Genomic DNA, 16,445 nt, shown 5'->3' with positions numbered 1-16,445 from the left:
GGGGGGGGGGGAAGAAAAAGGGGCAGCGCGGAAGAGGCTAGTCCGCTGGGAGGCAAGGAGAGGCGGTGGGAAAGGAAGGAAGGAAGGAAGGAAGGAAGGAAGGAAGGAAGGAAGGAAGGAAGGAAGGAAGGAAGGAAGGAAGGAAGGAAGGAAGGAAGAAAAGAAAAGAGAGTGAGACAGAAGTAAAGTTAAGGACGCCTCGCGGGCAGCAGCGTCTCCTTCCCGCCACCCTCCGGATCCAGTCCCAGCGACCCCAGCCGCGGAGCGGGCAGTCCCGCCACTCCGGCGCCTGGGTGTTGGGGGGAGGGGGGGGGAAGAGAGAGGACGAGGCGGTGGAGGGGAGGCAAGCTCTTCCACCCACCCACCCACCTCCCGGCGTGCAAACTCTTCACGGCCGGAGCTCCTTCGCCTCCCCGGACGCCACCCGAGCATCTTCCGCATCTAATTGACGTGGGCGGCGTGGGGGGGGAGGGAGGGGAGTTGGTGGTATCCCCGGGAGAAAGGGCGGGAGAGGAGGAAGATGGAGGCGTCGAGGAAAGAGACCTAGGGAGCGGGAGAGCGAGAGGGCATGGAAAGGGCAGGGGGCTTCCGAGGATGAGGGCTCGCTCGCGGGGCGCGTAAGGGCCGGCCGCCAGGAGGCTCGACTTCCGCCTCTCTCCGGAGCCTCTGAACGGGGTCTTTGCCGCGGGATGCTGAGGAGGGGGCAGCTCAGGCTTTAAGCCCCCCCCCCTCCCTCTCCTGACCCACCAGGATGTGGACCGGACCTGGCAGGGGGCTCTGCCTGCTGGGAGCGCTGGTGCTGCTGAGAGCAACTTGTATGGCTGGTAAGAGAGAGAAAGTGGGGGCGGGAGGGGGGGCGAGAGAGAGAGATTGGCTTGGAATGTTTTTTTTGGGGGGGCGGCTGGGGGAGGGGGCGAGAGATTGAATTGTTTGTTGTAAAAAGAAAGGGATTTCTCTGGAACAAAAGGATGAAGGCAGTCCCAGTGGAATCCCAGTCAGGGGTAACTCTTCCTCACCTCTGTCCCGATCTATATACATGCAGGGGAAAAAAAATTTCATTCATATTTGTGAGCAGGGGAGTGCGTCTGCCCCTTCATTTATGGACATCCGTTAATCGGAGATAAAATCAGTTGTTCTGAGGGGGAAATTTCTCTTGTCACGTTCTTTCCGTTCACTCTCGCTTTTTAAATCCCTCTTCTGGAAATGCATCTTTTCCAACACCTGATCAGCCACAGCTTAAATTGCTCCCCAGGCTGAGATCCCACCTGTGCTGTTCTTTTTCTCAGCCTCAGGGCATGACCTGAAGAAATGGCACCCGACGAGCGAGAGGCAAAAGTGTCTCTGGGCATGTGAAGTATCTTTCTCCATATGCCATACTGTTGAGGGGCAGCTTTGATTTGTTCTCATCTGACAGGTTTCCAGTGGCTGGGGATGTAGCCTGCCAGTCTGAGTATCTATCTATTGTCTTAACATTTCAGCATTTGCACTCTGAGTTCTGGACAGTCTAGTCAGGAAGGACAAAGAGAAGGAAAAGAAGTTTAGATAATCTTTATGACAAGGGGTGATAAACAGAAAGATGTGTGCCATTTCTTTGCTCCTGTCCTCTCACCAACTGCCTTTGCTAATTTACCGTTTCTCCATCCATCTTCCTCTCCTTCCTCCCTTTCTAGTGCAATTTGTTCCTGCAAAGACCTACGAGGACTGGTGGGCATACAAGGAAACACTTCACGGAAGCTTTGTGCCAGGTACAAAATTCTCCATGCCTGGATAGTGGTAGTGGAGAACGCTCCAAAGAACAAAGAATAGCTTGTCTTCTTTAGATGCCTTCTAGATACCATCATCCTAGATGTTCCTTCCAGGTTTGTGACCTCTCCATGAGGGAGACATTTCTTGTGACGGAAACATGTATTGGGGGCCAGTGAATATCCTTCATGTTTAATACATGTCTTTATTTGTTTTCTTACTATATCCTATTGACCAATGCTATATGGTTTACAGCCACAGGATATTGTAAAGATCAGCAGCTGAATCTGAACTGATATTTCTCCTTTTGACTGATGATTTCAAAGAGAGTTCAGCAAAAAAACACAAACCCACTTGCTTTGAATTCAGAAATCTAGCTAAAAGGTTCAAAGAGTGATTGACAAGAAAACTTATGCTGGAAACTCTGATGTTACTTCCAACATGGTGCCATCCAGATGTGCTGGACGATCCTTTCTAAGATTCCCTGATGGCATGGAAATTTTGGGAAATATAGACCAACACATTTGGATTTTACTCGGTTTGGGGACAAATGACCCAATCATTTCAAATGATTTAAAGGAGCTTCTTACATTCTTAAAGCTTAGCTAGGGGGCAGCACTAAGCCAAATTTGGCTAGTTTCAAAAGGCTTAGCAGAGTTGGACCTGGCTTGTATTCGTAGAACAGACTATTAGGAAACTCTAAGGCAGGAGTCTTCAAACTTGGCCTTTTTATGACTTGTGAACTTCAACTCTCAGAATTCCTCAGCCAGGCATGCCTGGCTGAGGAATTCCACAAGTCATAAAAGGGCTAGGTTTGAAGACCCCTGCTCTAAGGAATTTGGCTAGCCTGGAAAGTCAAAAAAAAAAGCTTCCAAGTATCATTGCCAAGATATTGATATGGCAGTTCCCATAAAGTCACTAGGAGTCAACCTTGACTCAAAAAAAAATCCCTTTAGCTTTACTTGCCATTATTATTATTATGGAAGGTTAGAGGGGCCAAGAAGACAGACTGTGTATTAGTGGTTTAAATGTTTATTTTTATTTTGGGGGAAATGGTTCTATTTATGCCCAAGCTGGGGGATGCTTCCATGATAATGAGGCATTCCTCTGATTGCTGATGCAGTAGGCCGCTGTAAGGTCTATCACACTGGCCTGCAAGCCTTTAGCATCACTGCCAGAAACGACCCCTTACCCTGATCCATCTAAACATATCTCCCAAAAAAGGGGGGGAGGGGGTAGAGAGAATGGGAAATTGTCACAAAGGAGGCCAAATGGAAAGATTAAAATCCTCTGACCTGGCAGGCAATTTGATATCTGCAGATAGTTCAAAATTGAAGTATATAGAAAATGACCAAATGTATGATGAGAGAGATGACAGACCAGCAGGCTGATAAAGGAACTTGATTGCTGGATCATATTCTGTGTTAAGAATTTTTGCTCCTGTGATGACATTCCTAAGCTCAATTTTCAAAGTTTGCTTTTTTTTGCCATATCTCAGTCAGAACCAACACAATCTTTCACATTGGCCGTTTAATAAATTCAACACATCCTTTATTTAATAGGAAGGCATGCCTTCCTCTCATCAGTTGACGTAAAAGAGTGTGTCCAAGGGTAAATCAACATCTGATAATAGTGGGGATGGGGTGCAGGCAGGGGTGTTTGTGCAGGGAGAGGGACAACAAATTTAAGATGGTGGCCATAATCATATGCTTTTATATTATGGTACAGTTGCCACAGACATAAACAAGGAGTGATATTTTGATTACATGATGGTGGTGACCACAATAGTGATTTTCGGGGCCTTCTCCCCACAGATTCCTTTGGGCGTGAGGGAATACATCCCTTGATCAGGAATGGACTGTTGGTTGGTTTCTCACCCTGCTGTTTGAAAGCATTGATGGCTTTTCTCCTTCTCATTCCTGTTCCATCTCATTTCTCTGCCAGGATTAGATCACATTCCCTTTCTCCTTCCCCTCCAGGGCTCTTGGCTTCTTCCAAACTTCCAAACATGGTGATAGGGGAAACCAATTCCCCGTTTCATTTAGGCAGGTTTGGTCCACGCAAATTGGAGCACATCTGCATAATTTATTCTGAGCTCAGGAATGGGGGTTTCCTCAGGGTGGGATGTTGGCTCCCCTTCTAGGCAGCCCGTTAGAAGGGGAGGCCAGAGGAGAACAGCTGTCTCACGAGTTACCCCCCTCATCTGTCGAAGGCTGGGGATGCCGCGCAGAGTCCCAAGGGTGGTGGTGCCGAGGAAGAGGAACGTTGTTGTGGTCTTCCTGTGAGGGAGGGGACGCGGCTGGGGGAAGAGCGCTACTGCGCCGCAGCTGTACACAGTGCAGAGCTAAGGTGGGGGCTGGGCTCAGCTTGGCAACTGCAAGAGGCTGCATTAATATTTAATATCTCCCTTGCTTGTTCCAGCAATGCAGCGAACAGGAGGCGAAGAGAAACAGTCACAGTAGATGGGTGGGTGGGTGCGTGGCTGGGTGGCTGGCTGGGCTGATGGGGTGGGCTTGTGAGTGTGTGGCATAAAGCCACGGGGTTCTCTTCTTCCATCACCCCACCCACTCGACCTGGCTGGGGAAAGATGGAAAAAGCCCTGATTGGAAAGGGAAAAATAAATAATTAAGTGTACACATATAGATGAGGATACAAAGATCTGCCAGAACCATTGAGGGGCTGAGACTGCAACAAGCTGGCAAACACACGTACAAAAATGAAGTATGCCCAGGAAAGACAGCCTTAGAAACATAGTTTGACTAAATGGCACGCATACACATTTTCTCCAGAGAGGAGGAGGATACTAAAAAAATCTCTGTATTTGTGCAGGCACACACTTACTTCAGTGTATACCTTTTGTGTGTATTGATTCTAATGCACCACCTGATGACAATTTGCATTCTGTCAAAATAACACCGTCTTGCCCATCCTGGTGGCTTATGGCTCCTATGATCCTTGGGCTGGGGAGGATGGACATTGCAGTCAGCAGAACTGGCTGTATCTATTTGGGACTCTCTGAGACAACCCAAGAACAGCTACAACAATATCATGCCTATTCAGGAATATCTCCTAAGGCAGCTCAGGAATGATCCTGGGAATTGGAGACACATGTTTGCCCTACTGATTTTATGTTTGCAAAAGCAGGAGGATCTTCAGGAAAGGCTGTGGCCATTTCCAGCATCCCTGCCCCATTGCTGCCCTTCAGTGCATGGGATTTAATCCTACATTGATTTGCAGTTCCATCCAGCTTCTCTTCTGTATTGTGGTTCTTTACATTAGCTATGTGCACAGATGCAACCAGAGGAGGAAACACACTGAAGTGCTTGTAATCTTCCTTCACCCGCCCACACATATTGGAGGCTGTTTTCAAACAAATGCACACGCACGCACAAACACATACACAGAGGTGCATTTGCTGAATGGCTCCCCTGATGCCAACACTCTCCCTTGCCTGTAATTGCACCCTAGAGAGCCAGGGATAAAAATATTTCCTTGGCTGAGAGAATATGTTTATTCTCATTCTCTCTCTCTCTCTCTCTCTCTCTCTCTCTCTCTCTCTCTCTCTCTCTCTCTCTCTCTCTCTCTCTCTCTCTCTCTCTCTCTCTCTCTCTCTCTCTCTCGCTCTTGCTCTCTCTCTCTCTCTCTTTTGCTCTCTCTCTCTCTTTAGGTCCTCCCTTCTGGGGTCTTGTGAATTCAGCATGGAGCCTCTGTGCCATTGGCAAACGCCAGTCTCCTGTGGATGTCAACACAAGTCAAATGATTTTTGATCCCTTCCTCCCTCCACTTCGGCTCAGCATTGGTGGAAAAAAGGTGCGTCTGGATGCACACACTGGTCTCTAAGGTTGATGGAGAATAATTCCTCAGCCTCAGCCTTCCTTGTCTGAGGCTGGAATTGGGGCATTGCCTCTCCAAGCCTTCTGGGGAAGGCTATCCTCGCAAGCCTCGGTGACCAGGAGTGTAGCTATTATCGTAAAAAAAAATGAGTTGCACTAATGGCTAATTTCTGAAGCACCTAAGTGCAAGTAACTTCACTCAGCATTGAAACATTTGGATTCATTCCAGATTTTCTCATATTACCGTACTGGGTGATAAAATCTGAGATTGACCCTTTTGTTTCGCCCTCCTCAGCTAAATCCCCAAAGTGGCGAGCAAAGAGGAATCTGCTAAAGTCCTGGGAATATCCGCTCCTTCCCTATCCTCCATGGACTCAGAATTCCTAAAGATGCTTTGTTTGCTCCAAGGTTCATGTCTTTGGAAATAGGCCAGGGGGAAAGAATGGCATTCCAGCAATAAAGGGGAAATACAGGCAGTCCTCGAGTTACAACCCTACTGAGACCAGAATTTGGATTGCTAAGCAAGGCGGTCATTAAGTGAGTCATGCCCAATTTTAGAATCCTTTTTGCCCTGATTGTTCAGCGAATCAATGCAGTTAAGTGAATTGGTTGTTAAGTGAATCTGGCTTCCCAGAGTCATTGACTTTGCTTGTTGGAAACCAGCTGGGAAGTATATAAACGACAATCACAGGACCCCAGAATGCTACAGCAGTTGTAAATACATGCCTGGGGATATTGCAACAGTCATAAGTGTGAGGACTGGTCATAAGTCATTTTTTAAAATGCCATTGTAACTTCAAATAGTTGCTAAACAAATGGTTGTAAGTCGAGGACTATTTGTATATCCTGCAATTCCTTCAGGAGCTGAAGGCAGTATATGTAACACACCCTCCTATTTTTCCCCACAATCACAATCCTATAAGGCAGGTTGGCTGAGAGAAGGGGACTGGCCCCAACCCCTCTCCCCCAGGGACCTTGTATGGCTGAAGTGGAACTGGAACCCATTTCCAAGTCCAACATTTTTGATATAATATTTTATGTAATACAGCAACTGCATTTTGTTAAACCCAAGTTTAGGGTTTGTAGAGTTTTGCAAGTCCAATTATCCCAGTTTTCTTTCCCAGTCAGGGAAAGGAATGATATCTTCTCTGCCCTCACCAACATGCTGCCAACTGTTTTTGTCACATCTCAAGGGGCACTGGGTCTGTTCAGAGGTCATGGTGAACCATAAACTGGGTTTGTTTAGCAGCAAAATTATCCCAGACACCCATTTTATGATCTGTAACCAAACGAAATTCAGCTGTCAAGACACAAACATCATAGAAGGAAGTTGATCTGTAGAGAAAGTGCTACTTTACATGTCCCTGACCATGAAACAGATTGCAAACAGGTTGCAAGGAGCATTAGCCTTCAACAATGTGGAAGGAGTTGATTTTTAATAGATGACATCATCATCAGTAATAGTAATAATCATTATTGTAGATCAGGGGTGTCAAACTGGTGGCCCACAGGCCAGATGCGTCACACGCAGGCCACGCCCACCCTGGCTCTGCAAAGGCAAAAAATGTGGCGATACGTCATGGTACATCGCGTGACGTGATTGAGTTTGTCAGCTGTATTGTAGATCCACTCTGCTTCCAACAGGCACTTAGTTTCTTCCCCCCCCCCTGCAAACAGTGCTATGGAGGGCAGTTCAGTCATGTCCCTCATTAATGTCTGGAATATGGAGGAGATGAGGGTATTATATAAGCAAGTCCTCTCTTCAGTCACAGCCTGGCAGGGCTCCATGGTCATCAAGGAACTCTGAGAGGTGAACCAGCAGAAATGATGGCTGGTGCAGGTGGCAGAAAACAAGAAAACGAGGTTGTGTTCAGGGCCACGTATGGTGATACAAGTGGCACAACCAATTCGCTGCAGGACAAGAGTTACACTAATAGCGAAGACGTAGATGAATAGAATTAGTAAAGAGAGGCTGCCAAAGGAGAGACAAAATAAAATGTGAAGGACAAAAATTAAAATAACTTTTTCCATTATTTTAAATAATTGAATTGTTGAATTGTCCTCAGTGAATTGTCCTGTGGCGAGTTGGCCGCGGTGGATTGGCTATGCCTTAAACTGGCCCTCTTTAAGGCAACCTTTGGGGGCACGATAGGACTGAAGATGCCCTCTGGGAGCGCCACGACAAGTATGCTAAACATTTCACTGACAAAACCAGCTCGTGTTCATTCTATGTTGGTAGAAGACAGTAGGACATGGTCTTCCAAGTTGATCTGGAAGTCTTCACCTTTGCAGATTGATGCTGGAGACTGACCAGCTGCCAGCTGACCAGCTGCCTGGCTTCTTCAGACTGTTAAGAGGTAGGATAAACAGTTGGATTTTGGAAGATGAGTAATGCCCTTGAGGAAAAGGGTGATGTCTGCTTCCTTGAAATAGGTGATGATGACAATGCTCCCTTTTGATCCAGCACTGGTAAAGAACGTCTCTCCAAATCATCAACCTTCCCTTTTTTAGGAAAAGTTTTGCAGAAGATGCTGGGATGGCAACTGGAAAGCTATCGGAATACCCTGTAAGTGATACTGTGTGGAAACAGCCGCTATTGTCACTATTGTCTCCTCCTGCAGATTAGTGGAACCATGTACAACACAGGCCGACATGTCTCTTTTCGTCCAGATCCAGTACAACTGGTTAATGTTTCAGGAGGACCCCTGCCATACAGTCACCGGCTCCAAGAAATACGGCTGCATTTTGGCAGTGAAGATGGATTTGGCTCAGAACACCGGATAGATGGCGACAGCTTTTCTGCTGAGGTGAATACAACTCTTGTTCAAACAGGAGTAACACCACTGAAGGGGTCCTCTGCAGATTTGCTTAAAAGCTTTGTCAGGGGTGTTGATGGGAGGGGGAGGGTGGTCAAAATCTGCAAGATGGCCAGGGTGGCAAGAAAAGAGAGAGGGAGGGAGGGAGAATCCTAGAAAAGTCCCTTTTTTACATTGGCCACTCTAGGACTTTGCCTCTCTGTTGGGAGCAAGAAGAGAGGGTAGCTTACCACCTGGTAGTCCTCTTTTTTCTTTGCGTGACTCAGCTGAGGAAGAGTTAGTTTAGTTTGAAACAACCTCAGGGCTTTCTTGGGCTAAAATTAATCTCCCGTAGCTCTGCAGTTGACTGCTTTGTAGTGTTCAGCTACCCATTAGCCCCAGTCATTTAAATAGGTTATGCAAACAGGCCCAGCTTATATATACTGGTACTGAGATAAAAATTAGTTTTGCTTGTATTAGAATGCAAATTTATCTCACAATTTTGGGTAAGCGGTACCACAAATCACCTCAGAATTATTGTTGGGCTTAGCTGCATGTGGTGTGTTTCCTCTTGCTCCTTGTCTTCATCTAATGAGAACTTTTTAATACCAGACCATGATAGTACAAAAATGCACCACATTAGGAAGAATTGTCTGCAATAACTGTATTAAGCAAAACTGTAAACAAAAACAAATGTTTCAAGAAGTATGCTTTAAGAAGAGATATAAATTCTTGACAGTTCTGAAGTTTATTGAATTGAATTTGACAGCCAAACAAAGTAAATAAAGATTTACTTATTTACAAATATTTACCTATTAAACAAATGTATATGGCCAGCCAGATCATACACAGGTGACGTTGGGTGGTTCACAACATTAAAATTTCACAACATAAAAACCCACAAAACCCCACCTCACCCGTGTCAACAACACAATCAAATCAACCTCTTGATGGGCTATATCTCCATTTGTGGTGCCCAAGCCCCCTGACAAAACCACAACTTCAGGAACTTTTGGAAAAGCAACAGGGTGGCGGGGGGGGCAATCATACTTCGGGAAGAATGATGTTCCCTAGAGAGGCCCACCACCAAGAAGGCCCCTTTTCATGGTTTCACCAGATGTACATCTCTACTAGATGGGGCCTATACCATACCCTGACTTTCCATCCTGGTGAGCTGGGTGGATATAATAGGGGAGATGCAGCCTTTTGAATAGCCTGACTCCAAAGCCATTTGTAACATTACTTTTACTAAGCAAAACTGAATTGGAAAGAATCCCTTTTTCCTTTGTCCTTTCCCTTAGGTGCAATTGATCCACTACAACCAAGAACTCTACCCCAATATTTCCGAGGCTTCACGCAATCCCAATGGTTTAGCTGTCATTTCTATCTTTGCCAATGTAAGTGCATTGCTGCGACTGCAAGGGGGCATCAGGTGGGGCTTGAATAGGCAAGGGGAGATGGGAATTTAGGCAGCAAGGTACAATACCTTGGATGGATTTCCACTTGCAGATTGGACCAAATCCTAACTCTTTCCTGACCAGGCTGTTAAACCGAGAAACGATTACCCGGATCTCCTATAAGAGTAAGTGGAGCAAGTATGAAAGATTTAATTTAATTTAATAATTTAATAATTTGATTTCTATACCGCCCTTCTCCCGAAGGACTCAGGGCGGTGAACAGGGCAATACACAATAAAATCGAATACAAAAATTAAAAAGCCATTAAACATCATGCCCATAAAATCAATACATATTAAAGTTAAAACTAGTTTTAAAAAACCCAACCCCATCCCGTCAGACCAGGCCAGCTTGTTCGAAAAAGAATGTTTTAAGATGTTTTAAGATCGCGCCGGAAGGAGTGAAGGTCGGGGGATCATAAGATGTGGATCATATAAGGAAGCTGTTTGCAAAAGTGGCCGAGAGTTGAAAACTTATATTTTTAAGACTGGAGGGGACTAAGTAGGAATTAATAACACAAGGATTCCTCTTGGAATATTGATGTTAGCAAAGCTTGACTGTATCCAGTAGCTTCTTTACTTCAACAAAAGATTTAGGGAGGAGAAGACTGTTGGAATATGACAGCATGAAGTTTTGGAATACATGTTTCTGTGGCCAAATAGTAGAACTGCTACTTTTGATGGGTTATTCATTAGTATTTATTTATTTAGCATATGGCATATCATACATGGACTTGCAGAATATGTTAACATGTCACCTAGAGATTAAAAAAACACAATTAAATATGAATGCTAAAAAGATCTACATTCAGATACCTGTTCTGTACCAGCCTGCTACCGGCCCTGCAGCAAAAGCAGGGATGACCCCTTTACAAACGGTAAGAGGCTGGAATAAAGCCTGCCAAATTTATTCACATAAAACAAGAGCAAGACAAGACACCAACCATAAAACACGAGCTAAGACGCAGGAACAATCCAAGCGGTTGCCTTCAGCAAACCAGCCCTCCCACACATTCCCCTTAAATACAGTTCAGGGCATGGCCTCTCTCTGCCTCCTTCCGAGGTGCCCCCTTGCCTTCCTCTGTCTACTCCTAACCGACTGCCTCCTGCGTCGGGCGACCTTGAACAGGGCCAGCTGTGGGTCATCTTCATCCACGCTGTCAGGCTCACACAGCTGGGTCTGCGTCGTGACCAGATGAGAGGGGCCTTGCTGGGGGCTATCATCAGCAAGATCTTCAACCCCCTCAGCAAGGTCTTCAACACCCCCCTCCTCTGAGTCGTCCGACCCAACTGCCGAACCCACAGGCTGACCCTGAATCACAACAATACCAAGGTCTGAGCAATTCATTAGTTTTTTGGAAGTACCAGAAAGATTACAACTGGTAACTAAATGGATTTTTTTTAGCAGAATTCTGCCTGCCTTCTTAAAGTAGCCATGATACCTATTTCAACAGATGATGCTTATCTTCTACACGATCTGAGCCTTGAAGACCTTTATCCAGAGACATTTGGTTTTATCACTTACCAAGGATCCATGTCAACCCCCCCGTGCTACGAAACAGTCACCTGGATTCTCATTGACCGTCCCATCAATATTACCTCCGTTCAGGTAGGTCCCTAGGACCCATCAATGCTGGGCAAATACTCTTTAACCTCCCTTTTGTCATTTCCCTGCCTTCCCCATTGCTCTCCTGGTGTCCTCCACCATTCCTGAGCACTTGTTTCCCATCCCTCTGTTCTTCAGATTCACTCCCTTCGTCTTCTCAGTCAGAATCTCCCTTCTCAAATTTTCCGGAGCATGAGTGACAACTCGAGACCTCTCCAGCCCCTTTTACACCGAAGCCTTCGGGGCAACCGAGACCCACGGCGCCCCACTAAACGTTGCAAAGGAGCCTCCTACAGGCTACATGGTATGCGACCCAGGAATCCCGCATTAGGAGCTCTTCCACTACACTCCCATTCCACTTCTTTATTTTGAGTCTCTCTTCTTTTTTTAAGTTTTCCTAAAGTTGCTCAAACTGAAAGATCTTTTTCCTTTTTACCGTCTCAAGTTCCCTTATTTGGTTGAGTGGGTAGGGGCTAATGCAAAATAAGTTGGGAGTTTCAGGGCTGGGCAATCTGAGTTCCCCCCAGCTTTCATACAAATATAGCTACTGTATTTGGGCTGTAAATGTTCAAATGGCAGGAAAGAGATGCAAAAACTCTTGTCACTTTAGTAGGACCTAGTGGTCATCCATATGTTTGCAGACCAGATCTTGAGCTATAACACTATGGGGTGTGCCCTGAAACATATAAGCTAGACTGCTGCTCTCAGATGTCACCACGTCACCATCAACGTTGTCACCTTGAACAGACAATCCAATTGCAACTGGGAAGGGGGGAGTCTTATTTTGTCCTTTAACTGGGGAAGTAAAATGGTTTATCCCAGTTTGAAGATAAGAACAATTGGGAAATAATTTGCGGTCCCCTGTAGTATAGAATGTTTTGATGACTCTGCCCCATCAAGAACTCAACCTGTCAGATTTCAAAAGCCTTTGTGAGACCCGTGACAACAGGCCTAGGACCTATCCACCTGTCCTTCTTGCCTAGCACAAAGACCAACCAATAGAATATGATATTGGTTTGTTTGTTTATATTTATTGGCTGCCCATCTTACCATAGGGCTAGCTCAGGAATTCTGGGAGTTGAAGTCCATGAGTTATAAAAGAGCCGAGGTTTCCTACCCCTGCCATAGGGTAACTCTGGCGGAATGGGGCAACTTGTTACAGTCAGGTCACTGGGAGACCACTCGCATTGCTCAACTCACCACAGGACAACTCACTGCAGGACAATTCAACAGTTCAATTTCAATTATTTAAAACAGTTAAAAACACATTTTGAATTTTTGTCATTTCCAGTACATTTTGTCCCTTTCTGGCATTCTTTCTTTAATGATTCTATTCCACTGTTTCTTTGATATTAGCATAACAGTGAGTTGTCCCGTGGCGAGTTGGCCGAAGCAAGATGGCTGTGGCGAATGAATTGTCATAGATCCAACACTGGGAGGCTTCAGAGTTACATAGAAGCTAAAACATAGAAGCTAAAACAGCGTTCCGTGCGCCTTTGGCGTCTAGTCACGCCGGCCACGTGACCACGGAGACGTCCTCGGACAAGCGCTGGCTCTTCGGCTTTGAAACGGAGATGAGCACTGGCCCCTAGAGTCGGAAACGACTAGCACGCATGTGCGGGGGAACCTTTACCTTTTTTAAAAACATTAAAAAGTTAAAAACAAGCATTAAAACAAAGACACGTGGAGAGGGTGGGGGGGAAGGAAGTGGGATCTGTTACTACTGAATCAACCACCTCTATTGTTTCCACCACTGGGGCCCCAAACTGTGTGGCAGAGCCAAGTCTTTAGGCCCTTACGAAAAGATAGGAGGGTTGGGGCCAGCCTCACATTGGGGGCGGGGGGCAAGATGTTCCAGAGGGCAGGAGCAACAGCAGAGAAGGCCTTCCTCCTGGACCCCACCAGCCGGAACATTCCGGCTGATGGGACCCACAGCAGGCCTCGTCTGCTGGCACGAGTGGTACGGGGTAATCCCGGTGGGGTGAGATGGTTCCACAAGTAGCCTGGACCCAGGCCATGAAGGGCTACCCTCCTCTAGCCACCCTGAGCCCAGCAGGAAGGCCTCACCCACATAACAAAGCAGCATTCTCCAACCCCTGTTGGCGCAAAAAGCTGGGGGTGGGGGGAAATGAGGGACAACCGGTCATCTGCCTTCTGTACTTCATTTCATTGTAGGCCAACACACACCTAGTGTGTGCTGTGGCAAGCGCACCTCCATGTCTCCAGTCATTAATCATCATCCTCCATGTCCATTTCATCCTAGGCTGCTATACTGGGGAAATTATGAACCGTTTGGAGATTTATTTACTTTTTATCGATTTTTTTTCTTTAACTTACTCGCTTTGTTTCTTTTTTAAATCAGCCTTATGAAAATGACCCAAAGCAGGGAAATGGCAGAGAGACGGGAGGCTGGTGTAGGAGAAGAGGCTGCAAGTAGGCTGTTTGTGTGCATATATGGTTGCACTCATGGGAGTGAAAACACAAGAAAACAAACAAACTTTTAAACTTCTTGACAACTGTAAAGAAAGGGAAGAAAGGCCAGTTCCCACCACCACCCCCTTCCTTACCCCAGTATGGATGTATCTCCCATTTTTCCTGGACTAAAAGACCGTGATGTTTTTGGGTTGCTGAAGCTTTCCTGTCATGCTTATAAGAGCTAGGATTGAGTGCAGGGGCTGGACTGAAATTACCCCAAGTTAGTCAGTTTTCCTTTCTTATTTAAGCCAGAGCAAGAAGAGTGAAAGGGATGAACCAGAGAGATGTTCACTTCAGGAAGGAACTCCTGCTTTGTGATAAAAGTAGTCCTCGAACCTACCACCGCAATTGAGCCCACCGTTTCTATTGCGAAGTGAGACATTTGTGAAGTGAATTTTGCCCCGCTTTATGACCTTCCTTGCCACAGCTGTTCAGCGAATCACTGTAGCTGTCAAGTCAGTGGCACGGCTGTTAAGCGAATCTGGCTTCCCCCATTGACTTTGCTTGTCAGAGGGGTCGCAAAAGGGGATCACTGCAAATTTTCATAAAGATGAGTTGGTTGCCATGCATCTGAATTTTTGATCACGTGACCGTGGGGATGCTGCAACAGGTTATGTGTGAAAAGCAGTCGTAAGTCATTTTTTTTTCTTTCAGTGCTGTTGTAACTTTGAACATTCACTAAACAAACTGTGGTAAGCTGGGGACTACCTGTACACTCTGAAGGACACAGCTTTGGAAAAGTCAAACGTATCAACAAATAAGTCAAGAGTCAGCGTTTTCTTTGTTATTATTAGTCTGGGTTCATCCAGCCTGTTAAGGCTTTTAGCCTCAGTTAACAAAACACAGATGTTGAGTTGCTCTGATAAAGAAGCTCATTTAGAATATTGTGTTGTCCTGGTCACCCAATGCATAAAGATCGTGTTTCTCAACCTTAGTAACCTGAAGATCTACGGACTTCAACTCCCAGAATTCCCCAGATAGCTAGGCTGGCTAGGGAATTCTGGGAGTTGGTCCACACATCTTTTAAGTTGCTAAAGTTGAGTACCGCTGCACTAAGACAATGGCTCGGTTTTCACAGCTCACTGCACTGCAAACAATCCAAGCCTTTTTAGACTACTGAAGTGTTTTTTTTTCTGAATAACACACAAATCAGTCATTCTTCCAGCCTCTTCAGAGGTCAGAACAGTTAGCTTGAGGATTGGGGCGGGGCTGCCCCACAAAGAACTACCACTGGGCTGGGTTTTGGTTTCCTAAAATAAATAAAAGACCCTCTTGCTAGTCTCCTGAAAAATGATTCTCAAAATCTGCTTGCTTCCGAATGTCACCACTATATGCACAGATTTGCACTTCTTCAAGGCTTCATAAACCTGTGAAATGGGTGGGGGGGGAGGCACAGCAGAGGGGTAAAGGCCCAAACACATTTAATGTAAACTTTGTAATAGAAATTATACACCTACAAAATTAAAAGGAGCACCTTAGGTCACTCAGTCCACTCTCCTGCTTTGTGGGAGAATGGAGATTAAAGCCACCCTGGCAGGTGAGCAAAGGAAATGATTTTTCCAAGATTGGGGCAGGCAGCAGGAAAGATTAACCCTAGAGAATGCAGCTGAAACCAAGGAGACAGTGGTTGCTAATTCTTTTCTTCATCTCTCTTCTTCTTCTTTTTTGCAGTTGATGGAACACAGCCTCCCAAACCAGGCATGTAGTTTTGCTGCAAGCTCCTGGATGTCTAAGTGTGTCCGTCGCTCAAAATGCAGTGTCCAACTGAGGAAGCTACAGCCTCCCATCTCTGAATGATTGCCATAGCTTCCATTGTGGGAAAGGCAATATGTGGGGTACCAGGGAACCAGGCTGGAATTCTTGCCTTGGGGTGTTTGGAAAACTTTGATCGCAGTAGGGTTGGGTTGCCAAAAAAAAAGCTTAAACAATGAAATGAGGGCTATTAATTTGCAGAATGTGGCACATCTCCCCCAATGCTATAGCCTAATATTTAAAGAAGGCGGGAGGATCCAGGAGTGTGAGGACTAGAATCTTTGCATTGCCTCCCTGCTAAAGCAAGGCTGTCTGTTCTGGAGATCAAATTTATTCAAAATCTCTATCAGTCATAAATGTTAGGTGGAGGCAATGTACCCCAAATTATATACAGAACTAAACTGTATCAGGCAGACAGTTGTATTCCCAATACTGAATGCACCTTAGAATGTTTCCTTAGAAATGCAGAGGAACATCCTTATAATATCCTGGTGAGACCCCAATATGTTTGGGGAGACATTCTGAGACCCACAGGAGCCTTCGGACGAAAAATTATAGTGGGATAGTTTTCTCCAAGACTTTAAAATGCCATGAATCTCAGGAAGTTTAAGAGGGGGGGAATTGCATTACATGGCTGTAACCCCACAAACTCTAAGCTTCAATTGTTCTTTTTAAGTAGAGTTAACTTGGAACTTTAATCTGGGTAAAACTTGAGAGAATCTGGGGTGGAAAACAAATGTGATCTCCCTCCCTACTCTATCCTGGGGGGAAAGGGTTGAGAGAAC

At 45.8% G+C, this 16,445-nt stretch overlaps 1 protein-coding gene across 1 annotated transcript; it reads left to right on the top strand.

The window, feature by feature from the left end:
* Positions 1-751: 751 nt before the first annotated feature.
* On the top strand, positions 752-15,614 carry LOC308677284 (carbonic anhydrase-related protein 11-like; the record flags this gene model as incomplete). Its single annotated transcript, XM_081343544.1, has 9 exons — positions 752-824; positions 1,671-1,745; positions 5,411-5,553; positions 8,198-8,383; positions 9,673-9,768; positions 9,881-9,953; positions 11,282-11,436; positions 11,572-11,737; positions 15,580-15,614. The coding sequence occupies 9 exons, from the start codon at positions 752-754 to the stop codon at positions 15,612-15,614; spliced, it is 1,002 nt and encodes a 333-aa protein (XP_081199670.1).
* Between the last annotated feature and the right edge of the window lie 831 nt (positions 15,615-16,445).

This window comes from Vipera berus, assembly GCF_964194415.1.
Source record: "Vipera berus genome assembly, chromosome: Z".
NCBI lineage: Eukaryota > Metazoa > Chordata > Lepidosauria > Squamata > Viperidae > Vipera > Vipera berus.
The sequence above is the reverse complement of the archived record's forward strand: the minus strand, read 5'-3'. Positions and strand labels throughout refer to the sequence as shown.